The sequence below is a fragment of the Corylus avellana genome, chromosome 10, assembly GCF_965113065.1.
Source record: "Corylus avellana chromosome 10, dhCorAvel1.hap1.2, whole genome shotgun sequence".
Taxonomy (NCBI): Eukaryota; Viridiplantae; Streptophyta; class Magnoliopsida; order Fagales; family Betulaceae; genus Corylus; species Corylus avellana.
This window is the reverse complement of record NC_142499.1, coordinates 11,303,641-11,321,394: the sequence shown is the minus strand read 5'-3', so window position 1 is coordinate 11,321,394 and position 17,754 is coordinate 11,303,641. Positions and strand designations below refer to the sequence as shown.

The window sequence follows — 17,754 nt, the reverse complement described above, 5'->3', positions numbered from 1 at the left end:
CCAGTAGTAATAGTGTTATATACATGTAATTGATCATCAAACAATTGTAATATTTCTTTTCATAGCTATTGTGGTCTCTTGTACCTGAAAAGAGCTCTTTCTATTTGATTTGAATGACGTTAGTGAATTTGGAAGTGCAGTTGGGCATGGCTAGTGCACTGGAAACTCTCTGTGGGCAGGCATATGGTGCAAAACAATACCACATGCTTGGAGTATATCTTCAAAGGTCATGGATAGTTTTGTTCTTGACCTCAATCTTTCTTCTTCCTCTATTTATCTTCACAACCCCAATTCTAGAGCTTTTAGGCCAAGAGGAAAATATTGCAGAACTAGGAGGAAACATTGGTTACTGGTTCATTGGTGTGGTGTTTTCCTTCATTATAAGTTTCACATGCCAAATGTTCTTACAATCACAGAGCAAAAACATGGTTATTACCTACTTGGCAGCATTTTCAATTGCAGTCCACATCCTCCTCTCATGGCTTTTAACTGTGAAATATAAGCTTGGGATTCCGGGTGCAATGTTGTCCACATTGGTGGCCTTTTGGATTCCAAATATCGGCCAGTTTATATTTGTTGTATGTGGAGGTTGTCGGGAAACATGGAAGGGCTTCTCAATATTAGCTTTCAAGGATCTTTGGCTGGTTTTCAAGCTTTCGCTATCATCTGGTATTATGCTCTGGTAATTAATTAAGAGTTCTTTTTTTTTTTTTTTTTCAAACTGCAAATTAATATATATGTGATTTATAAATTAAGAATCAGTTCATAGCCTCTTGAAGTTTGTCAATTTGATAATTGCTTTCGTATAGGTATAACATGTATCTAAAAAGTTTTTTAGTGAATGACATTTGTTTCATGGCAGTCTGGAGCTCTGGTACAACACAGTGTTGGTTCTTTTAACAGGAAATATGAAAAATGCTGAGGTCTTCATCGATGCTCTATCCATATGGTAATTCTAATCAACTTTTTTCCTTTTTTTTTTTTAATGTTTCTTTGGCTTTTGCTTTCATGTTGTTATTAATTCAAAAATATATCATCCATCATACTCAATAAATCTTGATAATTCAAAAAATATGCTTCTTTACAGTATTAATATCAATGGGTGGGAAATGATGATATCTCTAGGATTTATGGCTGCAGCAAGGTATGAGCATCATCTAATATTGTATCTTAAATTTGAAAATAACTATATCAAGGACAAGGTACGATGCATTTATGAAAATGTTGCAGTGTCCGGGTATCAAATGAGCTAGGAAGAGGGAGTTCAAGAGCTGCAAAGTTCTCAATGATGATGATAGTGCTGACATCATTCACCATTGGATTCGTGCTTTTTCTATTTTTCCTTTACTTCAGAGGACGTGTTGCCTACATATTCACCGAAAGTCAGGAGGTGGTTGAAGCGGTGGCAGAATTGTCACCCTTGCTGGCTCTCTCTATACTACTCAACAGTGTTCAACCAGTGCTCTCTGGTACACTTCCTCTTTCTCCATTATCTTCAACCTACACATACTATAACGCTTCCAAAATTAAACTGATTTATTCAATCAATATTGAAAGAATTACTAGTAACTCCTCCACTCCAATTAACTAGTAACTAACTGGTTGTATTACCCTTCAAAGATAACAGAGTAAAAACTTGCAGAAAGTAAAAAATTCATGATATGAGATTACCATAATCCTTAATGCCATTATGCATGATCAAATATAGGGTCAGAGCTACCAAAAACATTTTATAAACCAAAACCCGACATCTTCATCCTAGCTAATTTTATCACTCTATACTCTAGAGACCTGCTAAACCGCAAAACGTCAAAGTGTACGTTTGCCAAGTGGAAAAAAAAATAACTGCACAAGTCTAAGACTTAGTAAGCAAATATTAGTAGTTGGTCATGCAATGAGCCTTTGACTGACGTTTTATAACTTGGAATAGTAAAAGTGAATTTTGAATGTAGTTCATTTTAAAGGAAGGATGGGGCATAATTATGATAACAATCACTCATATTTTAATGCAGGGGAATCGTACTATATATATATTAACTATAACTATCTTCCATATAATCTTTCCAAGCCCTTAATCCATTCTTGGTAAGGTTGGCATTGTCGTAAAGGACCTGTAATTCAATACTGGTGCACCAGATATCTTTCATGTATTGTCCACTTATTAGCAGCCTGATCGAGTCCGACATCGGGTGGCCACGCTACTAATGATATTCGTCTATAGTGACCACCAATCAAGTTTAGGTGCACCAATCATGAAATAACCATTAAATCTAAGGTCAAACATAACAATAAATCTTTGTGACCATAGGGTTAAGTGAAAGAAAGTAAAGAAACTTGCTTTTAGCATAATGAAGTCTCAGCTTCGTTCTCATTGTATATATAGGCAAAAGAGTTACAATTGTAATCAAGTTTAATAACCTTAAACTTGATACAAACTAGGAGAACTAATACAACTAAAGAACTAAAAAGGGAAGAGATAAAACTGCTTTAAAGATAATAGAAGAGATGCATTCGGATTAGAGGAGAAGAGATCTGTTTGGATTCAAAGACTGAATCCAAAACAGAGTATGTGTTGTGAGTTTTAATTGTTACTCGCAAGTGCACAAGTCGTTTGCAATATAACTTTCGCAAGTGTGAGGTTGAATCAACAGGGAATTGTGTTCGTGAAAACAAACTTCTATCTAAATTAATTAAACTTTAATCTAGTTCCAACAATTGTGTGATTTTTCTTGCAAAAATAAAAACTAAATGAAATTAACTTTAATCAAGTGAATAAAAATACTAAGGCTTAGAATTCACACTCACCAAATCAAGCAACACATTCTCATGTTTTGTCCATACAGTTGAAGAATGATAAAACCCTATGCATGTTCCACTTTTCATAAAAATACCACATTAAAACATTCAATGAATCCATCCATTCTACAAATCACAAAGAATACTCAACTTAAACCAAATCATCCAATGTATCCATTTGATTGACGAATCATAATGGATATCCAATTTAAATTGAATGATTCAATGTATCTATCGAATGAAACATATCGAATATCCAATGTTTACACAAATAATAATCAAAACAATCAATTAAAAGTGTTTAATCAACTGATTGAATTGAAATAAAACATCAAATATATTAAACATTGGAATTGTACGAATATTACAATGAGAATGTGACTGCTAATCAATTGTGAGGCTTCATCTTCAACCTTAGTTGAAGGTTTAGCCTTTTATGACTACAAAAATCAAATTAAAACTAATTGAATTCATCAAAACTGATAAACTTACAAAGTTAAATGTGTTCAGAGCTAAAAGATGCCAAAAACTTGAAAATTACACTGAACGACGCCCCCTTGGTTTGTTTCGCTAGAAAAGAATGCTATTTATAGGGCTTGCCTAGGGGTTTTAACCTAAATCCGGCGCTAGGACAACTGAGTGTGCTCAATCGCATACTAGGTGCGCTTGCTTGCACTCGAGCATGCATTACTGCTCTTGCGGCATAGCCCTTGGGCGCTGCTTGCTTGGGCATAGGTGGGGGTGTGCTTGAGCGTGCCCTTGCTGGGCTCGAGTACAGATGCGCCCGATCCCACTTCCAAAAATGCTCTTTTTCCAACTTCTTTGCGTCTTTTACATTAAGACCGCAGTTTTCCTTCAACAACCTGCAAAACACTAAAACACCAAACTAGCACAAAATATCAGATTATAAAGCTAAAGGATTAACAATGCAAATTAAGGGGCCCAAATATGCAATATTTGGCACTCATCAGTATGCATAGGGGATAGCTACACATGATGCAGGTGTAGTGCACTCGAGCGCACTTTCGCTTGATGTACTTCAATTGCTTCAACTGCTAGATGTTTCTTAACAGGCCCCCTCAAATGAACGAGAGGAGGAGTGACCATGAGTTTGTCTCTGAGGAAAGAAAGCGAGAGGAGGTAAGACCCTTTGTAAAGATATCAGCACATTGATCTTGAGTTGGAATGTAGCTAGCACTAAGATCTTTGTGAAGAATTTTCCCACGGATGAAGTGGTAGTCTACTTCTACATGCTTGGTACGAGCATGGTAGATAGGATTGGAAGCTAAGGCAATATCTCCTATATTATCACACCAAAGTAAGGAGGATCATGGAGAGAAATCAGCAATTCTTTGAGTAACATTGGAAGTCATGAGAGGTCAGTAGTTGTGATGACCATGGCACGATATTCAACGTCGGTGCTAGATCTTGAGACAACAGGCTGCTTCTTGGCATGCCAAGACACCAAGTTGGAACCAAAGAAGACACAATAACCTGTGGTGGATCTACGATCAAGAAGATCCCCTGCCCAGTCAGAATCACAGTATGCCTGAAATTGAAGAGGACCTGTAATGAAGTGAAGGCCATGATCTGGTGTGCCTTTAAGGTACCTTAGGACTCTTTTAGTAGCCTTCATATGTTCATTGGTTGGACAATGGAGAAATTGGCACAATTGGTTGACAATGTAGGCTATGTTAGGTCTTGTGAGTGTGCAATATTGGAGAGCTCTAATTATATGGCGATAGGTTGTGGGATCGGGTAGGACATTACCATCAAGCTTGGTGAGTTTCTTGCTTGAAGTGCAGGGTGCGGCATAGAGCTTTGCTCCAAGCATTTGCACACGATCAAGTAAATCAATAATGTATTTTCCTTGATTTAGATGTAAGCTAGATTTGTCACGAAGAACATGGATGCCTACGAAGTATGAAACGCAGCCAAGATCTTTAAGCTTAAATTCCAATTGAAGGTCGTGGATGCGAGACTCCATGATAGATGAATCTGTGCATGTTACTATGATATCATCAACATATATAAGTATGTAAATATGAATAGAACCTTGATGAAGCATAAAAAGAGAGGTGTCTGCTAGGGATCCAACAGAATCAAGATGGAGAAGAGCTTGTGACAATTTGTGAAACCAGGCTCTTGGGGCTTGCTTTAGACCATAGAAGGCCTTTTTGAGCTTACTACATACATGATTTGGAAAAGCTGCATCAACAAAACCAGTAAGCTGCTCCATGATTTAATACCCCGACTTTTTAAATTGTTTTAAAAAGAAAAGAGTTTTAATCCCTTATTCAACGAGCGAATAGCCTTCTAAATCAGCCCTAAACAGAAAACTCTAAGCCATCTCAGCATAACTCATAGCCCTTACACTTGGCCATGAAGCCTTTGAAGTGAAACCCAAACCTACCATTTCTGACTGTACGTACGCCCAGCAAACCAGACGTACGCTCTTGTTTTTAGTAGAGGACGTACGCAGGGTTACCGGACGTACGCTACTGTTTTTAGTAGAGGACGTACACAGGGGGACCACTCGGACGTACGTTGACAATAGTACAATGGGACCACCCGGGACGTACACTGCTTTTTGAAAAACCCTTGGATAATACCCAGAATGTACGCTGAACCCTTTTACCCAATGTGTAATAGTACCGGACGTACGCCCTTATAGTACCGAACGTCCACTACTTTCAGAGTAGTTAGTGAATGCCTCCAACTTTTCTCCCCTATAAACATCCATCCTTTATTCGTTACCAGAATCCATTCCTCGCCCCTAGGCCCTCTGCAAACACCTATCAGAGTATTCTTGTGAGTTTTCTTGAAAGTTTAGAGGATTTTTGGAGAAAATGAGGAAAGCTTGGTGTTCTTGCCACCTCCCGAGGTAAACCCTGCCCGTTTTACACTTTCACTACTGTTTTATTGTTTTCCAAAATGTTGTGAGTTTTCAAAAGGATGTTATATTAGGTTTTCACTCCTTTCGTTACAAACCAAGAAATGTTTTTAAAAGAGTTTCGAAAGCTCCTTTGATTTTTTGTATTGCATGATGTTGAGTTTTCTTATGACGCATTTGCTTATTTTATAGCCTAGAAAGAGTTATAGTAGTCTCTAGATTGCATAGGAGCCTTGAAACCCCGTTAGGAGCTTTTGGCCGAAATGCCTACTCATTGACTGGACGTACGCTCCTCGAGCCTGGAAGTACGGTCAAGAGGTCAGACATCTGCCTTAGCCCCATTTGTGAAACTTAGGCCCTAGCAACCCTTTTGTTAGATAAAGCGTAGTATCTTACTCGTAAGAGTCCTCTAGAACTGTGCATCACAACATGTCGTATTTCGTTATAGCACGATTTAGCTATGTTGGAGGATTCGAGCGAGTGTACGAGGTAAGTAAACAATTACGAAAACTTTCTTCAAAACATGGGATATGTCAGTTGATTGACCACGAGTATGATATGAGCATGTCTACTTTTCGTAATAACTTGGTAACTGCTTTATCAACTGATTAATAAGATGTATCATATGACATGGTACACCGATACATGCGGTATAATGGCCATGGGCTTACTGTATAGACTTCATTCTATAGTCAAATGTGTGTGTTGTTATGTGAGCTTTAGATCCAATGGTTTTGTGACCTGGTGTAGCTATACCCAAATGGCTAGGCTACTATAGGACGGACATCATTAGCGGTGTGGGCCACCTGAGGTCGGACTCAGTCGTGCCGCTAGTATTATGTATGGTAGCAAACAATGGCTGGAGCACCGGTATTGTATTATAGGTCCCTTGGGACAGCACTAACCCTGCTAGGAAGGGGTAATATCTCTGGTAGACCATACATGAGAGTTATGACCTATAAAACATTAGTTTTTCTTGCATTAAAATACTTAGGCGATTGCCGCCAAGAGTACACCACCGTCTTTATTAACCAAACAATACTTTTATGGTATATTAATGAAGACAACTCCTCTTTTCAAATGATTACTAAAACTGGACACTTATTTCTACTTAAATGAGCTCAATCATACCTAATTGTGAGGTTTACTTACTAAGTCGTTAGACTTACGCTGTTATTACCCTTTTAGGAAGTATGTTTCTAGAACTCAAGAGTGGCACGATTGCCACTACGGACCTTGCTTTAGAATCTTCATGCTACTATCAGGTTTGTTTTATATTGTTATTAGTTGCTCCATGTCTTTGAGTTTGAGGATTCTACTTATCCATTGATGATTTAATAGTTTCTCATATTTTATTTCACCTTCCTATGCATTAACTCTGATAATGCTTAGAGGGGTGATTTCTCATTTAGCCACAAATTGGTTAAACAGGAGTAATTGCCAGCAACCCCGCCAAGTTAGCCAAGGCTAATTTTGGGGGTGTTACACATGAGGACTTCTTCATTCAAGTGACCATGAAGGAAAGCTCCAATTGCTTGAGGCGCCAATTGTAGTGGATTGCTAAGGATAGGAGGATCCATATAGTGGCTGGTTTGATAACTGGAGTAAAAGTTTCAATGTAGTCAATATCATCTCTTTGTTGAAAATCCTTAGCCACTAGTCTTGCCTTATATCTTTCAATAGTGCCGTCTTTAGCCGAAAATCCCACTTTTTTTTTTATGATGTTTCGGTGTGAAGGTCTAGGGCAGAGAGACCAAGTACCATTGTCAACCAAAGCTTGAAGTTCACTTTCCATTCAGCAAACCATTTAGGGTTTGAGACAACCTAAGCAAATGTGGTAAGGATAGAAGGCAAGGGTGTGGCATGAAATGATTTTAGTGGACACTTGGTTGATTTTAAGGATAGGAATAGCCGATAGTTGGGAAAAGACTTAGGTTTTGAGTTTCTAGTCATAGATCTTGTGACAATATGAGGAGAGGCTTACTCAAGCGGTGCAAGTAGAACCTAAAGTAGGGATTGATCTGGATTGGAGATAGGGGAAGAAGGCAAAGAGTCAGGGGTAGGAGGTAGCAATTCTGCAGTAGGGGTAATCAATGGAGTAGAGGGTCCAGGTGTTGGTGAGGAGAATAGCCTTGAGGAGAGAGGGGAAGCAAGAGTGTTTGTTAGGGCAGCCACTCGTGCTGGGGAAGTCAATGTGATAGGGGATGGGGTGTGAATAATACTAGAATCAGAATTATTCACAGAGTAAAAATGAGAAGAATCAAGAACAATACCTATAGCGGAAAGATCTAATTCGTCAGGGGATGAAGATGATGCTATACCCTATGCATGAAATACCAATTCATCAAAAATAACATGTCTAGAGACATATCCACGATTGGAGTTGGGATCAAGACACTTGTAACCCTTTTGGCGAGCATTGTATCCAAGGAAGATGTGTTGTTTGCTTCTGAATTCCACTTTGTTTTTAGCATAGGGTATTAAGAGGGAATAACAAGCATAACCAAAATTTTTGAAAAAGGTGTAGTCAAGTTCCTTATTGTAGAGTTTGGTGAAGGACTTGAATTTTGGAGAGTTGGGGTAGGCAGTCTATTAATGAGATACACGGCAGTACTCACAGCTTCCACCTAGTATTTTGAAGAGAGGTGGGATTAAGCTAGAAGACTAAAACCAGATTCAATGATATGCCTATGTTTTCTTTTTGAAACTCCATTTTGTTGAGATGTATGTGGATAAGTGGTTCAATGAAGAACACTATGTGTTGACAAAAATTTAGTGAAGTTATGAGAGGCGTATTCACCACCAGCATTTGTTTGAAGTTGTTTGATTCTAAGGGAAAATAAATTTTCTATTAAGTGCTTGAATTTAAACAAAGGTTTCAAAAATATCTGATTTGAGTTTAAGAGGAAATAGTCAGGTGTATCTAGAGAAATCATCAATGAAAATAACATATCATTTGCTTCCATTGATTAAAGATAAATGAGAAATCCATACATCGCTATGAATATGCTCCAATGGAGTAGTGGTGACACGACTAGACTCAGCAAAAGTTAACTTTTTGCTGTTTCCTAATTGACATCAAACACAAATAGACTGGCTTGACTTAACTGAAGACACAAGAAGGTGGTCATTGTGAAGCAGATGCTGCAAGATTCGATGACTTGGATGCCCTAAGTGGTTGTGCCAAACTGAAGAAGACACCTTAATCCCAAATCGTGTAATAAATGCTCTGACTTTATTTCTGGTGAAGTATTGTAACCTTAATGGGCAGAGACCATCTTCACTTTCCCCTTGTAGGAGGATCCTCACTGTGAGGTTGTCCTTAATTAAAAAATAGCTATCAGTTAGTTTAAAATGACAATCATGGTCACAATAGAATTTCTTAATTGAAAGTAAATTTGTTGTACCATTAAGACAGTGTAAGATATTTTTGAGATGTAGAATTTGATTTGAACTAAGAAAAGAGGAAGAGCTAGTGTGGGAGATACCAAGTCCACTACCATTACATACTGCTATTGTCTCATCACCCTGATATGGTTGCTGCAGAGTTAGATTCTCCAAGTCATTAGTAATGTAAGTGTTGGCTCCATTGTCGGCAAGCCATTGATCTTTATCTTGTAAATTGTTGGATTGGGAGACCATTGCAACAAGTTCAAATGGTGGATGTCGTCCTTGGAAGGCATAATCCATGCGATAAAAGCAGTCCAATGCTTGATGATTGGAGCGGCCACATATCTGACAAAGAGGCTTGTTGGATGAGAAGATACCAGGTTGAGAATTTCTACCTAGAATGTAGTTGCTGGAGCCTCCAGTAATGGTTTTTCCTTGAGGGAAAATAGGGGATGGGAGGATACCAGGGGATCTATTGAAAGGCTTCTTTGAGGGAGAATTTCTATAATTGGAGAAAGGTTTCTTGTTGTTGAATATCTGCTTATAACCTTGGCTTCTGGGCAGTCATGGCATAGGTTTGTAGTTCGGTAGTGGCAGCCTGATGTTCAAGGAGTTGTTCAGGTCCAAGTAATTCAAACTGAAATTCTTCAAGTGACCTAGAGATATTCTTTGTTATCATTGAGTAGGTCATGACAAAAGAATTGTAGGTGGAGCTTAATCCACCTATGATGTAGGATACAAGATCATCATCAGTGATGGGACTACCGGCAATGGCTAACTGGTCAGCAAGTGATTTGGCACTACGAATAAAATCAACCCATGGCTTGTTACCTTGTCTAAGAGTTTGAAGTTGGCGTCCCAGTTGGGTGAAGTGAGACCTTGATGGAGAAGCATAACAAGTGGCAAGAATGTTCCATACTTGACTTAAGGTTTTGCACCCATAGATAGTAGTCACAATTGGAGCAGTCAAGGTTGCAATGAACCAACTGAGAATGTATTGATCTTTCTATTCCCAAAGAATATATTCTGGGTTTGAGACATCAGGAGTACTTTTCTCAGAGGAAGATGGAATACGCTTTGGTGGACATGGCTCAGAGCCATCAACAAGAGGGGTATGAACCGTGTGGCTTTGATATCATGAAAGAAAGCAAAGAAACTTGCTTTTGGTGGAATAAAGTCTTAGCTTCGTTCTCATTGTATATATAGGCAAAAGAGTTACAATTGTAATCAAACTAAGACAACTAATACAATAATAACAAGGAGAACTAATACAACTAAAGAACTAAAAAGGGAAGAGATAAAACTACTTTAAAGATAATAGAGGATATGCATTCGGATCTGAGGAGAAGAGATCTATTTGGATTCAAAGATTGAATCCAAAATAGACTATGCATAGGAGACAGCTACGTAGGATGCAGGTGCAATGCGCTCGAGCGCGAGCGCTCTCGTGATTCAAACTAGCCTCGGTTTTTTTTTTTTTTTTTGGGTGGGGGGGATAAGCTTGTATTATCTTTGCCTCAACAGTCGCGTTACTAGTGCGCTCAAGCGCACTCTCGCTTGCTGTACTTCAATTGCTTCAACTGCTAGATGTTCCTTAACATTAAGTCCATATAGTAAACACATGGTCATTATACCGCACATATCGGTATACCATGTCATACAATGCCAATATTGTTCCTTTATTTAGAAAAAATATCATATTTAAACATTTAGTCATTTATAAAAAGTAATAGGCTGTTATTGAAAAGAAATGCATGCTTAGTCCGTAGACATTGAAAGATTAGTAGGATCGTGTTATACCTCTAATCGCCAAATAATCAAAGCATAGAACTAAGCTATATAACAAAAATAAAACATGCATAACGGAATTAAAACTATATCATTGACACAACACAAAGTTTATTTACAAAGTAGAAACCCCTTTGAACACATCAAAGCTAAAAATTACTCTAGGGCAGGAAAACCCAAAAAATAACTATATGAAGATTCAGAGTTACAGACTAGACGATACTTGTTGTTCCAAATACCCACCTAAATTAATAGGCGAATACTCGGTACATTTTACTCATAAGTGCACAAGATCAAAAGATAATATAGCAGGCAAATACGAGATCATTCCCACGAGGATTGATAAATTATGCTTAGAATTGATTTCCTATTTAATAACAGATTGTCACGAATAGAATTGAAATAAAGGAATAAAATAAAAGATAAACTAAGACTAAAAGGGATTAGGGTTTTGATATCGACCACTAATCAGACTAATTAAGATAACAATACGCCAATATTTCAATCATACGATATATTTAATGCTTGTCAACCTAAAGGCATGATATCTACTCCTCAAGCTATTGATCTCCCTAAACAATGAATTAGGCATGGTATCTACTCTAATTTGTTTCTACTCCAAAGGATTTAGCATGGTATCTACTAAATTGTTCTTAAAGGAAACATAAATTTATGGAAATCAATAAATACATGAAACCTAGGGCATGGTATCTACTCGTAGTTCCCCATGTTGATTAAGCCAAGAACCCGTGATGAGGTTCTTTTGTTACTTTATTAAGCCCAAGACTCAGTTATCTAAATTGACTTAATTAACAAATCCATACCATATGCATATTAGGAATTCAATAAACCAGAAATTAATCAACTAAAATACCAAAATATGTTTGAAACAAAGGCGTAATTGAAATCCTAAAAAGACTTAGGGCTTCAATCTAGTCCTAATTAAAATATAAAATACATAACAAAATAAAAGGTGGAAGAGAAGAAAAATCCGAACTCCTCTTGATCTAGCATTCAGTTCCTTTCCAGAGCTTGTGCTTTTTTGTCCACACTTTTTTCTAGAGGCTTATAGGTCTATTTATTGGCTTAGGAAAGACTTAGAAACCCTAATACAATCATAGGTCAGTCTACCAATCCAACTAGGAGACTAGAAATCTAAGCTGAGATGGAAAATGACACTTTCCGCATCTGAGCTGTGCGAGTGCGCTCGATCTCAGGATGGTGCACTCGATCGCACACCTGCGATCAATCCATATGTTGGGCGCTTGAACATATGCTACGCTAGCGCCTGCTTGATATGTCATCAAGAGCTAATGTGCTCAATCCTGGTTGTCTTACACTCGAGCATAGGTGCGCTCAAGCCTAGATTGGCTGCGATCGATCCTATGGCTTTCAGCTTTTTTCCAATTTGTCTTTTAAGCCTGCAACTTGCTGGAAACACTTGCTTTTCTTCAAAAACATAAGAAAACACAAAAAGGAAGCAAAACATCCAATAATGACAAAACTAAGAGCTTATCATATGTAAATTAAAAGGTTAAAATATGTATATTTTAGCACTTATCACAACCTTGAGGACCTCTAGACTTAGTAAGAACAATAAGCTTTCCAACTTGTCTCCATTCTGACCATCGTCACGGAGTGCATCTCCTTACTGACCCTTCGGTAGACTTCTTTCTTCAAGTAACTATGGCAACAATCTTTGTGCAGGTGAATGAAGAGGCAACACGCCAAACAAGTACAAAGGCACAACACCCAAAGCTTTATCACATCCTCTCTTGAACAAACAACTTTAAAGACACAGCGTCCGTAGAGAACTTTGAGACATCAGTGAATAGTGCACAGAGAAAATATTTTCCTAAAAGTCTATAATGAATAATGACATGAAAATCCTTTTATATGAAAGCATTTTACTCTTCACGCCCTAACGGGATACATTTCTCGTTATGACGGGAAGAACAAATTCATAGATGTGAGAATTCTACGTCTTAACAAGAAAGTAGATCCATTATGACGGGAAGAACAAATGTCCCATCTTCGTCACATGGCCCGTCTTAACCCACCATCTGACGGAAAAACGGGGAGCTCAACATTGGTCCTGTTACATGTCCCATCCTGACGAGGTTCTTGATGAGGAAACAGTATCTTTAGCTTCAATCCCGTTACATGCCTGTCCTAATGTAACTCCTGACGAGGAAACAATAACTCCCCATTACATGTCTGGTCTTGATGGCACTCCTGACGAGGAAAAAGTAGGATCTTCACACAGTCCCATTACATGTTCCATTCTGACAGGGTTCATGACGGGAAAACAGAAAGTTCTTCAAACAACCTCTGAAAGCCTAAATGTTATTCCCCAAAGTTTTGAACAAAAAGAAATACAAGAAATATCATTGAATATGGCCAAACTAAAACCTAACAGACATTCACATGTTATTAAAAAATTTTGTAAGTATTAACTTACCTCGTCCGCTTATCCAAACTCTAAGACATATTGAACTCCCGCTACTGTGAAACATACTCTAACATTATAAATGGCACCTCGAGAGTCTAATTTATGCACGTTAAAACTATGACTAGGAGTTAAACCATTATTAAAACCCTAATTATCCATTCTGGGCACTGTTGAGCATTCAATCTCAATATCGAAGGTTCAGTCAACTAGGGTCGACATTCGACAAGTACTAGAATGCATGAAAAGCTCCAAACTCTTACACATTACGTAACAAATCTCAACTAAAGCTTCTAACACCCTAATAAAAACAAAAACCATATCAACGTACTAAATATTGGAAAATAAGGGTAAGTTCTTAACTTTTTGGAAATCATTGACTTTTAAGAGAGATAAATTATAAATTCATCATGTCATACTTAAGGCTTGTAAAAATCATGGCAAATCACATGGTCAGAACATGAACAATATGAAAAACGAGTAAGGTCCAAGGTTTACCTTAATGAAAATATAACAACACCAAAATCACCTTCTTTACTCTCTAGAATTTCATTTTCTCTTTAGGATTGGGGTGGCTATGGTACATGGGGATGAATGAGGTGTGAAGGGGTATGAGGGGTTTATTTATAGTAGTGGACGGAGTTGATAAGACTAAATGATATGGCTAATAGGTTAAATTTACTTTTCAAGCTTTATTGAACAATTGATTTACATCTTCGAACATTCAGTGTACTGTTGTACCGACAGTTCTAGGTTTTCACTCGAACGTTCCAAAGAACCATCGAACATTCGAATCTAGGGTATACTGAATTTTTTAGGGGAACTTCGAACATTGGACTAGAGTTAAAAGTATTTAAATTGTTTTGGGATTTTTGGGAAAATTGTTTAGGATATTTTAAGTTGCAAGTATTGTTTTCTATAAAACTTGACTGAGTCGTATTAAATACATTTTATTTTATATTATTATTTTGGGGTATTGCACACACACATAATACCCATATTTAATAATTAGCTTTTAACTATAACGATTTTTACAATGAGTTATTATAATGTTAGATGGAGGGGTGGCCATAGTGGATGCACTTCTCCATGTGCTTTTGAAAAACACTTTGCAAAAGTCTAAAACATAATGCTTGGCTTGATGACTTACTGACGTTATGTCTGAGAAGCATTATGCTTGAAAATGTGAATATGGAGTAATGCTCAGGCGTTACTCTAATGGATACTCATCCCCATCAATAGGGGTTAGGGCTATAAATAGCTCCCGTTTGGATGGGTTAAGGTCTCAGATCACTTGTTAGGAATCTTAGGTGACCCGTCAAACTCTTAGTATTTTTTGAGTGCTCTTAAACTATGGGTCTTGCGCTTACTACTCCAGTAATTTTGGTTTTGAACTAGGTCTAGAACATGGATAGCATCTCTCTAGCGCCGCAGCCTCAGGTAAGCCCCCTCCCCCATGGTGAGGGGAAGAGGGATGGCCGTTTGTTGCCTCCCTCCTCCCACTCGCCTGCCCTTGCACCGGGTGCCAGTAGTTTACTTGATGTCCTTGGCCCAGGTTGCCTCCTCCCTACCTTTTCTCTGCCGCCCCTTCCTCTTTGTTCCACTTTTGTCCTTGGCGGAGCTCTTTGGTTGTTTTCTGCTCCTTTCCTATCTGTTTTTTTGCTATGTTTTTGGTGTGATTCTCTTGTAGCCTTGCTTGTGTGCTACTCGGTGTGGGTGCTGATTTTGGGGGTTTCTTTCAAACTCCCCCAAGTTTTGTTTTGTGTTCACCGCCAATCTCCTCCGCCCGCTTTGCCACCCATCGTCCGATGCTGGGTCTTTCCTCGTGCCCCTCCAGCGATGAGCTTCAACGTCCCCTGCTGCGATGGTTTTCCGGCCAGTGGGCGATCGATTTCGCCACCCTCCGTCCACTGTTTTGGGCTTTTTCCGTGTCCCCACTGCGTCGAGCTTCCATCGTTCCCTTCCGGTGTCGGTTTCCGGCGAGTGCACAATCGGCATCCACGCTGCGTGTGCCTGTTCCCGTTTGTTTTATTTTCCTTGTTTTGTCTTTGTTCATGTTTTTTCCCGGTATGCATTTCATTCCTGTTATTTGCTTGTAATAAGGCCCTGCCTCTTTGGTTCGCCCAAGTTTTATTTCGGTTTTCTTGCTTCTGTTTTGTAATAAGGCTTGACCACTCAATCTGCCTACTTGGATGTGAACTGAACTTTGGTCTAGATCTTTTAGGTCGTGGATGTGAATTTTAGTCCAAACCTTCGAGTTGTGGACGTGAACTTCATCCTGGCTTTTGGGACGAGGAGGAATTTGCGCTACCTATGCATTGGATTGCGTCTGTCTTATGCAAATCTGTTATTTCAATTGAAAACTAGTTATAGGTTAGCGGAGGTTTTAGGTGATGTTGTATCCTTATAGCTTCGGCTATAATTTGCATTTCCAGGGCTTTGTGTTCCTGCGATGTAAGAGCTTTATGCTTGTGATTATTATCAATGAAATTGGAATGTATTTCTTTAAAAAAAAAAAAAAAAGAACATGGATAGCATCAATATGTATTCTTATAATCCCATTAAACATCTTGAATTTTATAGTAGCTATTTTAACAAAATTAAATAACACATAGTATCATTTCCCATTAAAATCGTACTAACATTATAGGAGTATACATAGTTAATCCTTGCCAATGCGAACATATATTATACCTTTATGATGCTTTCTTTGCTTGTTGATGGCATCATCCTTCATACGGGCTAGCTCAAACGCATTGCGAAGAGTTCATAGTTTAAACATTCGAACTGCATCCACAATCTCATCCTTCAATCCTCCGAGCAAGGTTCCCACAATCACTTTTTGAGCCATCCACTTACACTATTTGCAAGTCTTTCGAACTCACGTTGATATTCTCTCAACGTCCAGCATTGTTGGATTCGGGAGAGTCCTTCATCATAATCCTCTATTTTGGTAGGCCCGAAATCGATTATTAGTTCCTTCTCAAATACTTCCAATGTGACTGCAAGTTGCTCTTCCCTATACACCTTCTTCAATAGTTGCCACCATTCCGCTTCCAGGTGAAAAGCAGTCAATGTTACCCTTTGCTCATCGGGCATCCGTTGGTAATCAAAATATTGTACCACTCGATCCAACCAAACTATGTGATCATCCCCTGAATAGCGTGGAAAATCCAATTTGGCTGGACACAGTATAATCGGATGGGTCTAGCCACCTACCACCTTAGGCCCACTCGACTAGCCAAAATTCCCCTCTAGCACATAAGATGTTGACCCATTCTCATTGTTGTCCTTCAATGTTGAGGAGTAAGTTTGGGTGATTAAGTCCTTATGCCCTTGGAAAGACATTTACATTTGTGACTCCGTAACCGTCTTTTTTAGCATTCCTTCTTTCAGCTCCGGGATGATACGATTTTGTTGGTAGCCATTGATCTGATACCAAATAATGAGAACCCAAGTAAATCCAATTAGGGCTGTAAACAAACCACAAGACAAGCTTTTGCTTAATAATTATTCATAATAAATGTTCACTACAATGGCCCTTATTTATACTTATTGTACTAGTACAAAACATACAAGCAAAACCACTTGCCTTAGCTGCGTCATTCTCATGGGCCATTTATCTTGGATTAGGCTGATGAACCCTCTTGGTCCTGTGAAAGAAAGAAAGTAACCAATGATGTTGATATATGTTTTATTAAAGAATTTGTAGTTTTCATGGGCATGCAGGAGTTGCGGTTGGAGCTGGGTGGCAGAGCATTGTAGCATACGTTAACATAGCCTGTTATTACCTTGTGGGGGTTCCCGTTGGCGCTGTGCTTGGATATGTGTTTAATATGGAAGTCAAGGTGAGCCATCTTTTATCACCTTACATTTTTACCTTCATTTTTTTATTATTATTACAAAAATACACTTGTTATGGGATATGTGAGCAATTGCAAAATTATTGGATGTGATATTGTAGGGTGTTTGGATTGGAATGCTGTTCGGCACATTTGTTCAAACTATTGTTCTTATTATTATCACCTATAAAACTGATTGGGATGAACAGGTATTAACTTACTTGAATTAAATGAAGATGTTAATTTTTCTAAATTATAACCACCGTATCTGATTTGTGTTAGTATTTGAACATCTGCAGGTAATTATAGCTCGTAGTCGCGTTAACAAGTGGGCTGTGGAAGATGCCCAAGAATCAACATCAGATGCATAACTTCAACCTGTTTTTCTTCTCTTCTCTCTACCTTCTGAAAATCTTAAAATCCTATATTAATTTAGCCACTCAGATACCCTCAAGGTGATTGATTGGATTGAAATAGGTTTCATTTTATGGGCATTGCATATGCTACCAATATAGTCTCTGTTGCAATGACCACATAAACAAAACAAACAAAAAAAAAGAAAATATAGGACCCTAATGATAGGAATTAGAGGGTCT

General features: G+C 38.2%; 1 protein-coding gene across 3 annotated transcripts in view; it reads left to right on the top strand.

The window, feature by feature from the left end:
* The window catches only part of LOC132161710 (protein DETOXIFICATION 21), a 32,990-nt gene extending 15,236 nt beyond the window's left edge, over positions 1-17,754 (top strand). For 2 of the 3 annotated variants that reach the window (XM_088511202.1, XM_088511203.1), the window contains exons 3-9: positions 141-682; positions 863-949; positions 1,088-1,144; positions 1,231-1,469; positions 17,046-17,164; positions 17,281-17,367; positions 17,458-17,754. In XM_088511202.1, the coding sequence (XP_088367328.1) occupies positions 141-682; positions 863-949; positions 1,088-1,144; positions 1,231-1,469; positions 17,046-17,164; positions 17,281-17,367; positions 17,458-17,529 (1,203 nt within the window). In that variant the 3' untranslated portion in view covers positions 17,530-17,754. The remainder of the gene's footprint in view (positions 1-140; positions 683-862; positions 950-1,087; positions 1,145-1,230; positions 1,470-17,045; positions 17,165-17,280; positions 17,368-17,457) is intronic. The other variant, XM_059571887.2, reaches the window with a different exon arrangement.